General features: G+C 37.0%; 1 protein-coding gene across 4 annotated transcripts; it reads right to left on the reverse strand.

Annotated features, from left to right (window-relative positions):
- Window positions 1–269: 269 nt before the first annotated feature.
- On the reverse strand, window positions 270–15789 carry wsb1 (WD repeat and SOCS box containing 1). 4 transcript variants are annotated; one of them, XR_015508358.1, is made up of 10 exons: window positions 15437–15789; window positions 13872–14040; window positions 11744–12015; window positions 10254–10385; window positions 9214–9314; window positions 5400–5572; window positions 5168–5281; window positions 4242–4349; window positions 1926–2299; window positions 270–794 (listed from the first exon to the last, which is right to left on the reverse strand). XR_015508358.1 is itself a non-coding variant. In NM_199633.1 (9 exon segments), coding segments are annotated over 9 exon segments (1272 nt in total). In that variant the 5' UTR covers window positions 15477–15757; the 3' UTR covers window positions 270–2136.
- Between the last annotated feature and the right edge of the window lie 377 nt (window positions 15790–16166).

Genomic DNA, 16166 nt, shown 5'->3' on the forward strand with positions numbered 1-16166 from the left:
GAGAGCTCTCCCTTAGAACATGGAGGAAAAGGAGGAGATGGGGTGGAAGGGGGGATTCATCTAAAACGAAGATAGAGCAGTAGAAAGAAAACAATCCATTTATAGTAAGCTTGAATAGCTCTGATTGGATTATTACCGATTACGGAGGAGCAGCCAGTCGTGCTCAATCATCTCACATGCTCCTCTCGAAATTAGTTTGTGAAACTTCCCTTATACACATTTGACATAAAATGGCATAAAGACTTTAAAAATAAGTCAAGACAACAGAATGAATTAAAATACTTTATTCTGACAATCAAAACAAATAAACAAACAAACAAACAAACAGAAACTCCAACTTTTGGAGGACAGAAAAAAAAGTACATTCTTGTCAGATGACTTTTCCTTTTGACGAATTGGGAACAGCATAAGGTATTCTGCCTGAAACAGCTGGACAAACTGACTACTTTCCAAACATCTCTACAACCCGACTGAAAACACTACCACAACATCCTGGTGCATCTACGCATCTTTCTACTTCACATAAGCATTCTTCATACACTCAAGCATAACAGCAGACTTACGAATACAAAAAAGACTTTCAAGTTTTCGCCATAAATGGAGGAAGAAGGAAAGAGAACCCCGACTGCGCCAATCTCATCAATAAGCGGGGATCTTTGGCATCGGCTTTATGAACACTTTTAGTTTTTATTGCAGAGACTCTTTGCCAGCATGACTAGATCAACATGCCACTTCAGATTCCCACACTGTAAAACCTTTCACATCGCTTATACTTACAAACTCAAGTTCACCAGCTGCCTTGAAAATGTGAGTCCACTCAGTTTAGAGAGATTCCGTTTCAACTCAAGATGTTAAGTTTTGCTGTGAGTTCAGTTAAAACAAAGAATCTCTCTTAGTTGAGTTGACTCCAATTTACAAGGCAGCTGGTAAACTTGAGTTTATAAGCATAACCGATGTGAAACGTTTTACAGTGCACATTAATAAGACTATGTGATTGCATTAAGCTGACAGGCAAAGGTCATATAACGCATAAATGGATCAATAAACAGAATCAGGATGCTTTTCTTCCAATAAACCATCAATATTTTCAGTTCTCCAAAATGAGAGGTAGATGAGACATGCCCAAATGAAACCAAGTTGGCTCTCTGTTAAATTGCACATAGCCAACATCTACAGTGCACAAGAGTGAACTGTGTGTGTATGTGGGGAAACACTAGGACAATGCAATGCATCCCAAGCACTGTTACAGTGCCAAACAGCAAAGTTGATGGTAAATTGTTCGGAATAAGAAATCAAATGTGGTTTTGCTACTGGAATACATCATTGAACTGGTTGCCAGATTCTCCTCAAAGCAACCTGTTGTGCAACTCTGCTACAACCCATCATCGCACAAGAGAAAAAGAGCTAACTTTAATACAGCTATGGATGAAAGCGCTGGAAAAAATGAAGCTACATATATATATTTATATATACTTAGAATATTTATACAAAGATTTGTATTTATATAAACACACACACACTCAATAACATGCCTTTACAAATCTCTGTACACGTAAAAAATATACAATTTCTGAAGAAAAAAGTAAGCCCGTGTGCGTTACTGTAGTTTTAGGATTGTGTTGTTGAACAGAAGGTCATTACTGAAGCACCGTTAAGCGAGTGTATTTTGTCTAAAGAGGCACGTAAAGGGGAGGCACTGCCTGTGTCCCTGAACTACCAACCTATCTTCAATCTAGCACACGCACTCACACATACATGCGTTCACATTGTATCTTCCCTTCAATCCTTCACACAGCCAGCACAGACAAAGAAAAACACTGCAGAACATTGGGGAGACATTATTCCCCCATCACATCGCTTTAAACTCGGTGGAGGAGCTAAAAGCACCACATTCACCTAGCTATAAGGTGCTATACAAGTTGTGCCAGATGAAAAAAGAAAGAATTGCAAATCAAAATGTGGTCCGCTGATATATTAAGGCTTTCTAAAGGCCGCTACCTGATATGGGCTTGAAGGTAAGAATATTGTCCAAATAATACAAAAAAATAAATACAAAAAGAACAGACCTCGCTGTCATCTAATGGTCTGTATGAGCAGAAAAAACATTTGAGAGAGTGCTGTGGTTTGTGTTGCTAGTTAAAGCGTTTTGTAGGCCAGGTAGTCCTGCATGGAAAAGGGAATGGGCAGCGTGTAAACCTGCTGAGTGGGCATGACTCGTCGCAGGGTCATTCGGCACAGGTGCTGAAGGCTGGCGATACTGCGTGGAGAAGCCCAGAAATGCACACTGCCATCCCGGGACCTGAGAGAAGAGATTTGATTTAAGTAACTTAGTACTGAAACTTATTCTGATGTTTTGAGCAAACTGAAAAGCCGCCATAGTTATGTTTGTATATTGCTGGTTAAACGATCGCTTGTAGATATAGAAAGACTTTATTGTCTGTGGAAGTTGATGAAGTTTAATATTGATAAGACTCTGATGGTGGCAATTTATAAGGCCTCAACAGGGCTTGCAAAATTTCTAAATACCTGGTAGCCACTTTTCAGTTTTTGGTAGCCCAAATATAAATTAAGTAGCCCAAATAGAAAATACATTATTTATAAAATAGTGGAAAGATATAATGGCATTTGTTATAGGCTGTATATTCATTTTTAAATAACCAAAATTGTATTATTTAACCTTTAAAAGTTTTTAATTATTTTTATTAAATGATGTTAAGTGAACATTGTTAAGGTTATTAATTGCAGCTATAAATACATACTAATATGTTACAGAGTATAGATATATAAAATAGCAGGTTCCCTAGAGGTTATTTTGGATTTTTTCTTGTGTAACTAAATTACTGCTACCTGTAAAATCTGGATGATTTAGCTTTGAGGTAGAGGAGACACAAATACATATTTCACCCGAACTAGAAAACTGTCATTATTTACTCACCCTTCACTCATTTCAGACCTGCTTGGGTTTCTTTCTCTTTTAAACTCAAACAGGTTTGAAACAAGTGAAGGGAGTAAACAGTGGGTTAATTTTCATTTTTAGGTAATTGCCCCTTAACTTGCCCTTTAAGTGCACAGACATTTCCATTTACAAGCTGACTGCCAATTGTTTACAGATCATGTTAAATAACCGCAAAAAGTAGGCAGATGACATTAACTTATCCTTATTAACTTATAACGTCTATTCTATCTTTCTTTAGCACGCGTGTCTGATCTGCACACACTTTTCACAGAGATGCATGCATTTGGATTGTTTAAAAATAAAGGGTTTTTCATTACAGTCATAATGACTAACCAACTTATCTTGATCTTAATATTGAATAATTGCATAAAGATATATATACATTTTAATTCTGCATTGCTTACACAGGCCTCATCACGTGAAACGACTAAACAAACCCAACGACATGTCCTATTAAACTGTACAGTTCTGTACAATTCTGCGGTGTTACAAATAATTCATTTTAAGTTTATGTTTATTAATTTTTTAATTGTCCCTGAATAAATGTCATTTTTATATACTTTGTTGAATTCATTATTTGGAGCTGGCATGTAAGTTAATGGAATGAATCAGGATGTTCAGTTTATGCTGCTGCTAAAGACACATTAAACATCGGGCTACTGGGTTTTGCAAGCCGTTATATATAATCCATTTGAACCTTTTCATTGATTTGTTGGTTTGCTACTTTAAAAAAAAAACAGAAGAACTTCTGTTATAGGTTTTAAATACCTGCACCAAAGTATTAATTTCACAAGGTAAAAGTGTCAGGGTTATCTTATTTGTATGAAAGCCAGGTGATAAAGAAATTGATTAATTTCACATCCTTCCCTCAGGATCTCGGTGTAGGGTTTAGAAAGGACCAACAGATTTAAATTTTCATTTGTTTCTTGTGTGATTGATTTGCTCAACTTTAATAGGAAGAGGTAGTTTCTGTTTTAGTACTTTTCATGTTGTTTAATGTCTTAAGTGTGTGTGGTGTTATATAGGTGTTGTAAATCTACACTGCAGAACAAAATCACCCTAAAAAGGGACTAAAGTTTACAGTAACAGTATACTGAGTGAAAACTTGTGTCTACAGACTGCATTTTAGTCAGCTAACTCATCAGATTTATTTCATATACAAAGCTGCAGAACCAGTTCAGTGCACTTTTGATTATGGATTAAGTTATTAATAACTCGAGTTTTTTGGCATCATCATTTATATAATAAATTTTATCCACTTAACAAGAGAATAAAGGAATCATACCCAGCAGATAAGACACTTCCGTCAGTAGAAAAGGCACAACAGAGGCCATTAGTGAGGGGGCCGATGGCTTGAGGACTCTTCTCATCGATACTCCAGAAACGCACCAGCCTGAAATATTCAGATACAAGTTGATTGTTCATTTTTACTTACAACTTTGCTTTCTTCTAGTGCACTGTATAGTTTAGTAGTTAAATTAAAGGATAAAACGACACTGGACTTAGAGTATATATTTTCTTAATTTAAAAATTATTTTACTACTTATGTGAAGTTTTGGGGTCAGTAAATTAACTTTTTTTTTAAATAAAACATCTTTAAATAATAAAGGACATTAAATTGTTACAAAAAAGTGACAATATAAATATTTGTATTATTTTTTTTCATTAAAATGACAGAAGTAAATGCATTTTGATTCACTTAATCACAGAATCCTGAAATTATTATATATATTTTTAAATACAATACCAATATAAAAATGACATCTATGCAAAAAATCGTATTAGAAAGTCATTTGAAAGATCATTTGACACTAAACACTAATGACTGCATGGTGAAAAGCAGCTTACATGTTTTTTACTGTATTTTAATCAACTAAATGCAGTAATAATGCAGTAGTATAAATGTATTTGTAGGTAAAATTAATGTATTAAATCAAATGCGCAGTGATGTAACTTTCTTTCGCTTCCGCCATTTTGTGGAGCACAAACGTTTCGTGTACAAGAGCAACGCCTTCACCCAGAATCGGCAGGAGGCGCGCTGAAGCAAACTGTGTGCCTCATAGTGATTAATGGATGTCATATGAGAGGCATGTGATCTTTCCAAGAAAGAGGCCCAGCAACCAAAATCACACACTCCTTCCCCATACATTCCTCGTCCCTTAAAAGTAGGCTACTAACTGCAACAGGAAAATGTCAAAGTTGAATTCTTACCTGTCATCAGTGACGCTGGCAATGTGCCGACCATCGTGACAAAAAGCAACAGAGCGAACCCATCGGTCATTTGCCCCTCCAGCAAATATGGGTGAGGGAGGAGGAAAAAGATGCCTGAAGGGAAGATAAGAGATAACAGGAGCTTGAGAACTACTCGGTGAGAACTAACAATGAATGAGAACTCATATTAGATAGGAATGCCTGTAAAGAGAATAAAAAACTAATCACATACCCCAGCTCGAGTAAAACTGTGGCTGTATGAGGGTCCCAAACTATGACGCGGGTGTCATAGGAGGCTGTGGCCAGTAAAGCCCCATCTGGAGAAAACTCGCAACACACAACATCATTATGATGGCCCTCCAGCTTACGGATCAGAGTGTATTTATCCATGTCCCACAGGAAGACCTGTAATGCAAGAGGTAAATGTGTTATAGCCTACTGCGCTTCTCCACAGTACAAAGACAAGAAATTCAAACAAAGAATTAATCCAAATTAAACAGCAAGATCAAAATGTGCTCAGTGTCATTTTTTAGCACTACAACCAAACCCAGAAAAAGTAGCACATGCCAAAGTAACAGCAAGGCTTAGATGCACAACACTGCACAAATGTCAATCTCTACAGAGCAGCTAGCAGTTTTAATACATGAAATATGTTTTACAATTATAATGTAGCTACAAATGTGCATGGAAATACTAAATGTACATGTATGAAAAAAAATAACATTCAATACATTTGTCCAATAATTACTACAAAATATGAAAATAAAAATAATTACAAAGTAGTAACTTAAGGTAACATAATGTTACTCCACTGGTATCCCCTTTCAGTTTTAGTTCACTTGAGTTTACAATAGGCTTGCACCGCGCCGGTGGAGGCCTACGAAGAGATACTGCAAGAGAAGAGAACATTTGATGGCCAAAAGGTAGACTCCTTTGGCAAACACAGAATACAGGCACATTACACAACTGCAAAATCTGCTAAATCAGTCATCCAGCTTTCCTAAGGCTTTTTTTTACTCCAGCACAACCATTTACAGTTTAGAAAGTGAAAAGGTGCGGTCACATTTGCCATTTGGCCAAATATTATGGCCTAAATCAATTCAGTATGAATCTATGTGATTTTAGAATTTTCCACACAGATTTTGCAAAGGGAAAATGGGAAGAATTAAAATGTGCCGGATTAAAAGACACCCTGACCTTCAACACTGTAACATCTGATTTGTTTTTATTTTAAAATTACAGTTTTTGCACTACCAGTCTTGACTGTAATACATGACAAAACCAGCCTGATCTCAGGAGGAAACGTAACTATTATACGTTTTGTCAGTTTAGTGGTTAATTTGCAAGAGAATGTACGATTTTAAAAAGGAAGGGGGGCACCCAACCCCACCCCTAAACTTAACCGTCATTGGGGGATGAGTAAATTGTACGAATGAGATCTTACGAATTCATACGAGTTAGCCACTAAATCAAAGTTACGAATTGCCCTAAGATGGCGTTGGACAAAACATACAATTTCAGAAACAATTTCTGTTTCTGAGATGACACTTCTGAAAGAACAGCACATAAAGTGGTATTTATGATCTCAGGTACTGATTATGGGCTTTATTTAACATTAAAAGTGTCTGACATAAGTGTAAATATCAGTCATACATAATCATTTTGAAAGTGGAGTTTAAAAAAGAGGGATAGAGTAAAGATGTTAAATTGTGGAAAGGGTTCCTCAATACCGCGCGATAAAAAAAATGACAAATTTGTCTTTACGTCAGACTACGCTACTCTATGAAAATAGGACTTTTTAGACTATAAGAAGTTGCTAATGTGACCACACCTTAACTGTGTATTTGTAAGTTCCAAAAAGTCAAAACTCCTGCATGGTTTATTTATATTACGTAAACATTCTTATTTATTTGATGTAATCTACAGACATTGCACTTGAGCAAATGTGCATACATAGTTATTTAGTACCTATTTGTCATTTAAACATTATGATGTTTGTGGGGAAACTACAATGGCCTACGTAAGTTTTATTCACCATTTTCTTGGCAATGTGAGTTGAAAGGGCTTCAAGGTGCACGATCATAGCTAAAACTCAAGGTTAAGCCAACCCAGATATCTTTACAGAACAGCCTTTCTGTAGAGTGCATGACTGCAGCTTTAAATAAAGTGCTACTATTATTAAGTGGTACTTTATAAAATAGAAAAAGCATGTTGTTACTTGCTACAGTACTCTGGTCTGGCACCAGTGAAACAAACTCTCCTTTGAGAGCAACAAATAGGGTTATCCACATTTGGAAAACAAGATATGCTTTCACAGTGCAAGTGCTACCAGCATGGAAAACCCCCACAGCTCTTGCTTCTGGTGGCTTCATGCATGACGCAACAGGATGAAAATTTTTGTAACATGTTTTCCTAATCCAAGTAATTCCACATTACACTAACATTACTGATTGGCAGGCAGTATGCTGAGGCACAAGGAGCCCTTTCATTGCTCACACATGCCAACAATGCCCCAAATACCCCCCTCAACTACTAACCCCATTACAAAAGAGTCTGTCTAGGGCATTTTGTACAGAAAATAATTAAATAAATCAACCAGTGACTAAGCGTTGTGATTCAAGAGTGTTGTGAGTTTGGTTAATTAAGAGACTAATAGGTAGGGGAGGCTCTACTGGCTGGCTGGTGTACACATACAGCAGACACAATGCCTAGAGCTCCTGCTTTAGAGTAAATGTGTAGATGATGGAAATGCTACTGAATATAGAGATGGAAAGGAGATAAGGAAGGGCAGGAAGGGAATGGGGTCTCACTGTCAACTCCTCTGAGAGATAAGGTAAAAGAAGTGAGAACTGCGACAACGGGAGGTAGACAGACATGGAGCAGAACCTACGTACAGGAAGCCCTTGTGGGCAGGAGCATGGAAGCCCCTGGGGCGTGGGCACGGGCACATGAGCGTCCAACGGGGGCCGCGATGGCAGCCGTGCCCCACTTGGTCCGCACCGGCTGCTCTATATGTCAGCGCGGCGCTTCCCTCATAACCACTCAAACACACAGCTCTGCCATCACCTGGGACAGGGAAAGCAAGACACTTATGGACACACACAACCGTACAGTTTAACCACTGCAGCCTGCTCATGGGAGGACAATTAACTTGGAGCCAAATAGACTTTAGAAATAGTTTTATAGGGACGTCTGGAACACTCCTTATTGTGGTGCCGTAAGGGCTTTCACACACAACCAGTGTGACAGCTACATTTTCACTCGAAAAACTACGGTTCAGAAGTTTAGGGTCAGTAAGTCTTGTGTATTGTTGGCATACTATAAAAACAGAAATATTGTGAAGCAGTCATTTAAAATAATTAGTTTAAAAGAATTTTGTTTGAAAGTATTGGGAAATTAGGTTTCAATGGCCAAAATTTTGGTGGTATCAGCAGTCATTACTTCAGTGTGGCATGATCTTTAGAATATTCATGAATAGTGATCATTCCAATAAGCTCACTCAGTTATCAAGAAACATGAAGAAAAACTAGAATTCATGTAAATCAAAGATTTTGCTACATTTTTAATGTTTTACAGGTCACGTTGCATAAATTTAAATGATCCTTGTGGATTAGCGGTACAAGTTTCATAAAAAAAAAAAAAAAAATTTTTACTGACACCAAACTTTTAAACATTTGTGAAATTCCTGACATCAGATTTAATTTCACAATGTGTGCATAATTTAAATTTTTTATTAAATATATATACCATTTCTAGACTTTTCATTGTGCATGAAGACTGTTAGACTGCTATCAATGTTTAGCTTCATCGGTAGAGAAGAATCATGCTCCATTTGCATTTCAATTCATATTTACTTAAATATCATGTTTGAACAGCAGCAAACCAGAACTCAAAACTGCAGGCAAGGTTTATAGAAGCATAGTTATGGCACTGAGCATTAAGATAAAGATTCATTTAGCACTCAATGATTGGCCAAAGCAGAGCTATCAACAGAAAGCAGCACACCAAACAGAAAACAAACAGGAAGGAAGAACTGAAAAACATACCGCTTTGCCAGCGCCCACAGAACAAAGGACAGATGAATCAGGTGAGAAAGCGCTGCAGTAGACCCAGTTTTGATGGCCACGGAGTACTTTCACCATGTTACCTATTAAAACAAAATGCAATGATTAAGGCACATCCTAACTTTAGAGAGTTAGATATAATTTGTTGATCCTGGAACATCGTTCCTGTTCAAAATTGTCATTCAAACCTAATACCTAACTCTAAACCTAACTGTAAACTATTTCTAATAATCAAAGGAAACTATAGGTTAATAACAATGATGTTGAAGCACATAACCCTGATTGCAAACCTAAAAATGCATCCTCTAAATCTGATTGGCTGATTGAATGTTGTTCCAGCATCAACATAGCGGTTAACTTAGGAACACGTTGCACTTGGTAAATCAGGTTTGCCATGCTGCTTTAACTTTAGCCAATTTTCTATAAACATTTATTATGGTTAAAATTAAAAATGATCAAAAACACAGTTCTTCCTGCATTTTATTGTTCATCTAAATAGAAAATGTATCTCTGAAAACATTGCTGAAGTAATGCAGGAAACAAAAAGCTAGAGGCTGAATTCCTTTTCAAGTCCTGCTTGTAACCACTATGAGTGCAGAGGAATTGAACGCTGGCCAACATTCTTGCACGATTAGTTAAAAAATACATTGAGCTCCATTATATTATTGAGTTCCCACTATATAAATAAGATTCATGTGATTCGTTTGTTCTCGGATCTTGCAAGAAAAAGAGAAAACATCAGCAAACATTCCTTTGGGCTTGGCATCCTATTGTTTTCAACTACTTTGCCCCATATGGAGGAATCTGAGTGGGTGTGCACGTGCATGCTTGAGCGAGTGTGCAAGATAAAATAAAAATAAAACGGCTGCTAAAACCAAAGCAGACTGCTGTGCAACGTAACTGTACAGCATAGAACTTTTCAGCATGTGGTTGGACATAGTGTAGTTAATTATAAAGGTTAATGAAAAATACAATAAACTTAAGTTGTGGCAGCAAATACCAAACCAGCAGTAGGTCCTCACCGTCATCTTTGAGGTCCCACACGCGTAGAGTTTTGTCTCTTGAGGCAGAGACCAGTACTAAACTTCCATCCGGGGCAAATGTCAGGTCTCGCACAATGTCTGTGTGATCCATCAGGTTCAGCAAAAGCTTTCCTATCCACAAAATACAAAGATACAATTTCAGTTTCATTCAAACCATTTTGGATTAAACACCACAAAGTCCATATTAATCGATTCAAACTGTCAATGTTGCATCAGCGACAACATTTTAGGAGCATTTTAAATATTTTTGGTCTACTTGTAAATTAAATAGAGGAAATACAGTTATAGACTCTGACAGTTGTACAGTTATAGACTAAGACAGTAGTATACAGTAAGCTCTTGTTATAAAAGAACTGCCTTGAGGTATATGGAAGCAAAGCATCTGACACCTGCCAGCCTAATAACATTAAATCCCTATAATTAGTTGCAATACAGTGACTAAAACGTACAGTAACAATGTAAACATGTATTTCTGGATATACGATTGGGGTTTAGTAACAAGCATCATTTGTAGTCTGTCAAGCGTGAAAATCTACAGTGACTTTAGCTTACTGTATGACAGGTATGTGGCACAAATCCTGTTGAGATACTTTACAATACAGTGCTATCAGATTTCCAGGAAGTTTTAGAGGAGATGTTAAAAAAAAAAAAAAAAAACATAACTAAAGGAGTCATACACCCTGGAAAGAGAATTTGCTGGATAAATTTATAGCATTGTGGTTTCAGTTAGAAGAGAGGTGGAGTCATTAAATGAAGAAAACATCGCTGTCCCCTAAAAAGAACCAATGGCAGTGTCCAAACAGGACAGTAGCAGATTTACAGTGTTGCACTGTTGAGATTGTGTAACTCAGAGGAAAAAAAGCAGAACCTCAGTGGCTCAAAAACCAACAGTAAAGTAGTTTAAGGTTTGTAAAGCAGAAACATGTATTGTAAAAGGGAGAGCACACCTCTTTAATTTGTAATAAAATACACATAATAAAAACTATTTATAACCTACATAAAAGTTGTCAGTAGACGCATATAAGATATACAGTTAAAAAAGCAATATGAGAAGTATTATTAACTTGGTGAAAAGTTTTGGCTTAAAGATCATGTCAACAGCTTATATAACCACCACCTCCCCTCTCTCTAACACTCATGCGCACACGCATCTGTTAGAGAATAGAAAAACAGGAACCTGGCATGCTGAATCAGGAACGGGCATGGGTGTACTCACACAAAACACATTTATTTAGCAGAGAAACTAATAGAACTGTCTGAATTATTTTTACACATTAACCTACCACCATTTAATGACATTAATTGCTAGGATTATGTAAACAGTAAACTAGACAAATGGTAATGCCACATGACCCCCAGGCCTTCAGAGAGCTGCCCGGGAGTTGAATTGCTGATGTTCCAGTAGCCACATCTGATACTTAATTAGCCTGTGATGGCTGACTCAGACTGACACCCAAGAGGATGCTCACCTGTATATACATCCCAGATTTTGATGCGGCCATTGTTGAGGCCTGTAGCCAGCAAGAGCTGGTCCTGGCCGAACTTGAACCGGTGCCATTCAATATTAACACAGCGACTTTGCTTCTCAGGTACGGAAGAGCCAAAGGCCAGACCCCACACAATGTCGCCACAGTCAATGGTGTGCTCCCTGGGCTCGCCTGGCAGCAAACTGCCCTCACTGTTCTGCCGAGAGAGTCTTCGAGGACCTGCACCACTCGACCGATCTTCCTTCCTTACAGAACTAGGGGGAGACAATAATAAAGTTAATGTTGTACAATGGAATCCGAATCATTGCTCTGCTTGATGGAAACAGATAATGAACATGTTTACCCTTTAGAAATTACAAACAGCAGCAAAAGGACAACTTAATTTGCTTTACAAAAACCTTAGTAATATTTAAACACCAAGTTAGCTCCCTGCCTTAGAGATTACTGAATTGTTGCATCAACTATGACCCATTAAACAACACTTGCCAAATTGTACAAGTTATGAAATCGAGTCATGTAAGTCAGTGTGTGAGGTTCTGGAAACATCAATACAACACACAGCAGGCAGAAGTGAAACAGATCATCCCTGCCACGTGTCCACTGAAGCCTATAATGCCACAACGGCTTCCTTTTACATTTGCCTTAAAGGGATAGTTCCCACAAAATGAACGTTCCGTTATCAAATTCTCATCTCATAAACATCTTGCTCATCTTAAAAAACAAATGTAAGCATTTACAAAATTATATTGAGAGATTTGTTTAACTCCTTTTAATATCCCTGCTTTCAAAGTAGTTGATATCAGGACTTTCGCATATTTAGTGAGCCACACCTTTAAGGAAAGTTCCAGCACATTCTAAATGCAAATGATGACCTTTGTGTGTACAACTACTAATAAAGTTACTACTGTACACTTTGACGTAAAACAAACGCAAATTGTTTTACAATAGCATGCTTTCTTTTATAGATAGCATGTAGAAACAGTTTGTTTAGCTTCAAATTATTGTAACCTCTCTGTTAAACTTTTACCCTGGGTTGTGCTGCAGTGATATTTTTGGAGTTTTATGATAGCTACTAGCATGAACACATCAATAAATTCTATAACAATACAACTATTTGAAAAAAAAAGGCAGAAACATACAGTTGAAGTCAGAATTACTAGCCCCCCTTTGAATGTATTATTCTTTTAAAAATATTTTCCAAATGATGTTTAACAGAGCAAAGGAATTTTCACAGTGTGTCTAATAATATGTTTTCCTCTGGAGAAAGTCTTATTTCTTTTGTTTCGGCTAGAATAAAAGCAGTTTTACTTAAAAAAAAAAAATAATAATAATAATTTTAAGGCCAAAATTATTAGGTCCTTTAATCTATATTTTTTGATAGTCTTCAGAACAAACCATCATTATACAATAACTTGCCTAATTACTCTAACCTGCCTAGTTGACCTAATTAACCTAGTTAAGCCTTTAAATGTCCCTTTAAGCTGTATAGAAGTGTCTTGAAAAATATCTAGTCAAATATTATTTACTGTCATCATGGCAAAGATAAAATAAATCAGTTATTAGAGAGGAGTTATTTAAATTATTATGTTTAGAAATATGCAGAAAAAATCTGCTTTCCGTTAAACAGAATTTGGGGAAAAAATAAACAGGGGGGGGGCTAATAATTCTGACTTCAACTGTATATTGAGCACAGAAGAAATTGGATAGATCACTACTACATATCTAACACTTGCAGGAAAGAACAAGACCTACTGTATTTAATGTCTGGCAAAGAGATGAGAAAACAAACAACCAAAAAGTTGCTCAGTTGGAGGCATGAAGCCAAAGGCCATTGGAGGACTTCACATTCAGAATTGGACAATGGCTAGTTGGCAGGGCTGCATGCTGGACTGCAGTCTCTCTATTCAAATGGTAAGGTGAAACGATGACTGCTGACCTATGCAGTGCTTCTGAATCCAAAGCAAGCCAAAACCGGACACCACTTTGGAAGCCCAGAGGGCCCGACCAGACAACCAACACACGCACAAACTGCCTTCGTCAGTCCATCAACAAAGTTGCATTATAACAACTCACCATAATAAGAAACAAAAAGATTAGTGCGTATACTTACAAGCTGGCTAAGCATTTTTTCCATGGTACAAGTCTCACAATCCGATGTCCTTGAGACCAAGCAAAGTAGGAACCATCAGGTGCAAAAGCTACAGTCCATGTCTCCCGTCCAGACTTTTGGTCAAAGGGAGCAACAGGAGGTATGAGTTCCCCAATGAACTTAGCTTTACCTGTTGCAACAGAAAGCACATTTATGTTATGTTAGAACATCAAATGTTGAACTTGATCTCAAAGGACATTAAGTTAGTGTTTTAACAGCAAACTTGTGTGTATGAAATTACAGAATGCTAAAGAAGTTTAAGCTTGCTTTTTATAAAAAACTGCAAATAAATAAAAATGTTTTAATAAAAAATATGTGAAACTCAAAGTTATTAATCTAAACTAATTCTGAGATTGCAATATCAAAAACAAGCTTTCCCCAAGTTTCGTATCATTCAGAGCAATTAAAAAAAGGATATATACATCAGAGGCTTAATAAAACATTTTAAACTAATTATTAAGCAAATCCTGTGCATTATGTGACATATATTTTTGTATTATTAACATTTTTCTTTAAAATAGCAATGCAATAATTAAATTACTAACAGCTACTCATCTTAAATTAGTAGTATGACAAAAAGTTTACAAACATCTGTCATTTTACACCAGGAACAAAGGAAAAGTTTTTTTTTTCCATTAGTCATTATCCTGGTAGTGGCAACTAGTAACATTACCTAATTATTCATAAATACTTACATGAATTCCAGTTACTATATAGATGTCCTGAATGTTATATTAAAACATGAAAAAAACTGAGGTAAAGTTGGGTTTATATTCACACATTCATACTTTCAGAAAGGTATTCTTAGCAAATACTAAATAGTGAAATCATATGAGCAGCCAATGACTATCAAAATATAACATTGTTTACAATGTTACATTGTTTCAAATTAATAGTGCTAATGTTGTTTTAAGACATACTTGCATGTAATTTCAGACCGAATATTCAAAGGACCATGGTAAACAATGTAGGGAGCATGTCACAAGTTATCCCTGAGCAAATGTGCGAATATAAAACCAACTTTGCCTCAATCATGAACAATACAAGTGACACACAACGGTTGTTTCTCTTAATTTTTTAAGTTTATTAACACCACTTGACTTTGTAAAGCTGTAGTTCAGCAGGCGTTTCACTGGTGTGGTGAGTCATTCAGTGGGTCTGGAGCTGGAGAAGCTGCTGCTGGCAGTGGGGGAGGTGTGCACGCGCGCTGGGTGTGAACATGAAGCTCAACCACAAGCATAACAACTAATAAACGATCTAAATAACTGTCAATATTTAACCGTCACATTGTTCATGGCCACATTTACCATTAGGGTTCCACATTTCTTTTTACATTAACGATGGTGTCTCATAACATGGTTGATTTAACACACTGGAATCATGAGACAAACAAATAGCAGCATATGTGTACACGATATATAACGTTACAATATATATGATGATGACTCACACGGAAATAAAGAACTAACGTTAAACATTAAGACCCTCCCCCGTAAAAAGCAGTGGAGATATGGAGGAAAACTCACCTATTTCATTTTCGTTGACACAATCTGGGAAGCTTGCCATCTAAATCGAAGCGGGTCTCTTAAATCTAAATGTCCCTGGTTATCGAAATAAAGACGTTCAAATATATACGGAAAAAACGCTCAGGATGCCGCGAGCGTGTCTTTAGTCAGTCAGACGCCTGGGAATCCGGAGCGTCTCACGTCGACGCAACGCTGGCTATATTTACAAACGCGACTGCTTAAAAAGGCAGATGTACAATGTTTGAAGTCCAACTCGAGTTTAATTGAAACTAATTTTAAACTTAAATTAGGATGTAAATATTCCGGCTTCCTCAAACAGCGGTGCTCTCTGCGTGGATTCTGTGTATTGTAATGGCTGTAAACGTCCAAACGATTCGAAGACAGGCACTGAGGGGCGGGACTAAGTAGCGACGTCATAAAAGTTACCTTGGCGACGGGGCAGCACCGTCCTGTGATTCGAGGAAATCCATTTACGCACGGCCCCTGATTGGCTGGTCACTCGAGAAAATGAATGGGATGGATTCGTGGAATACGTGCGTAAAAGGAGTGTGAGGATGAAGCACACATCCACTGCTGAATTAAAGACCTTTCTCGAAAAAAAGCAACAGAATGTCGAAGTTACAGATGGAGAATTAATTGAAAAGATGCAGGAATCTACATGAAAATTGATTTATTTTTATTGGTTATAGTTTTAAATCTAAGACTCCTTCTAATCGAAGTATAAAGAACA

This window comes from Danio rerio, chromosome 15 (genome assembly GCF_052040795.2).
Source record: "Danio rerio strain M-AB ecotype USA chromosome 15, GRCz13ab, whole genome shotgun sequence".
Taxonomy (NCBI): Eukaryota; Metazoa; Chordata; class Actinopteri; order Cypriniformes; family Danionidae; genus Danio; species Danio rerio.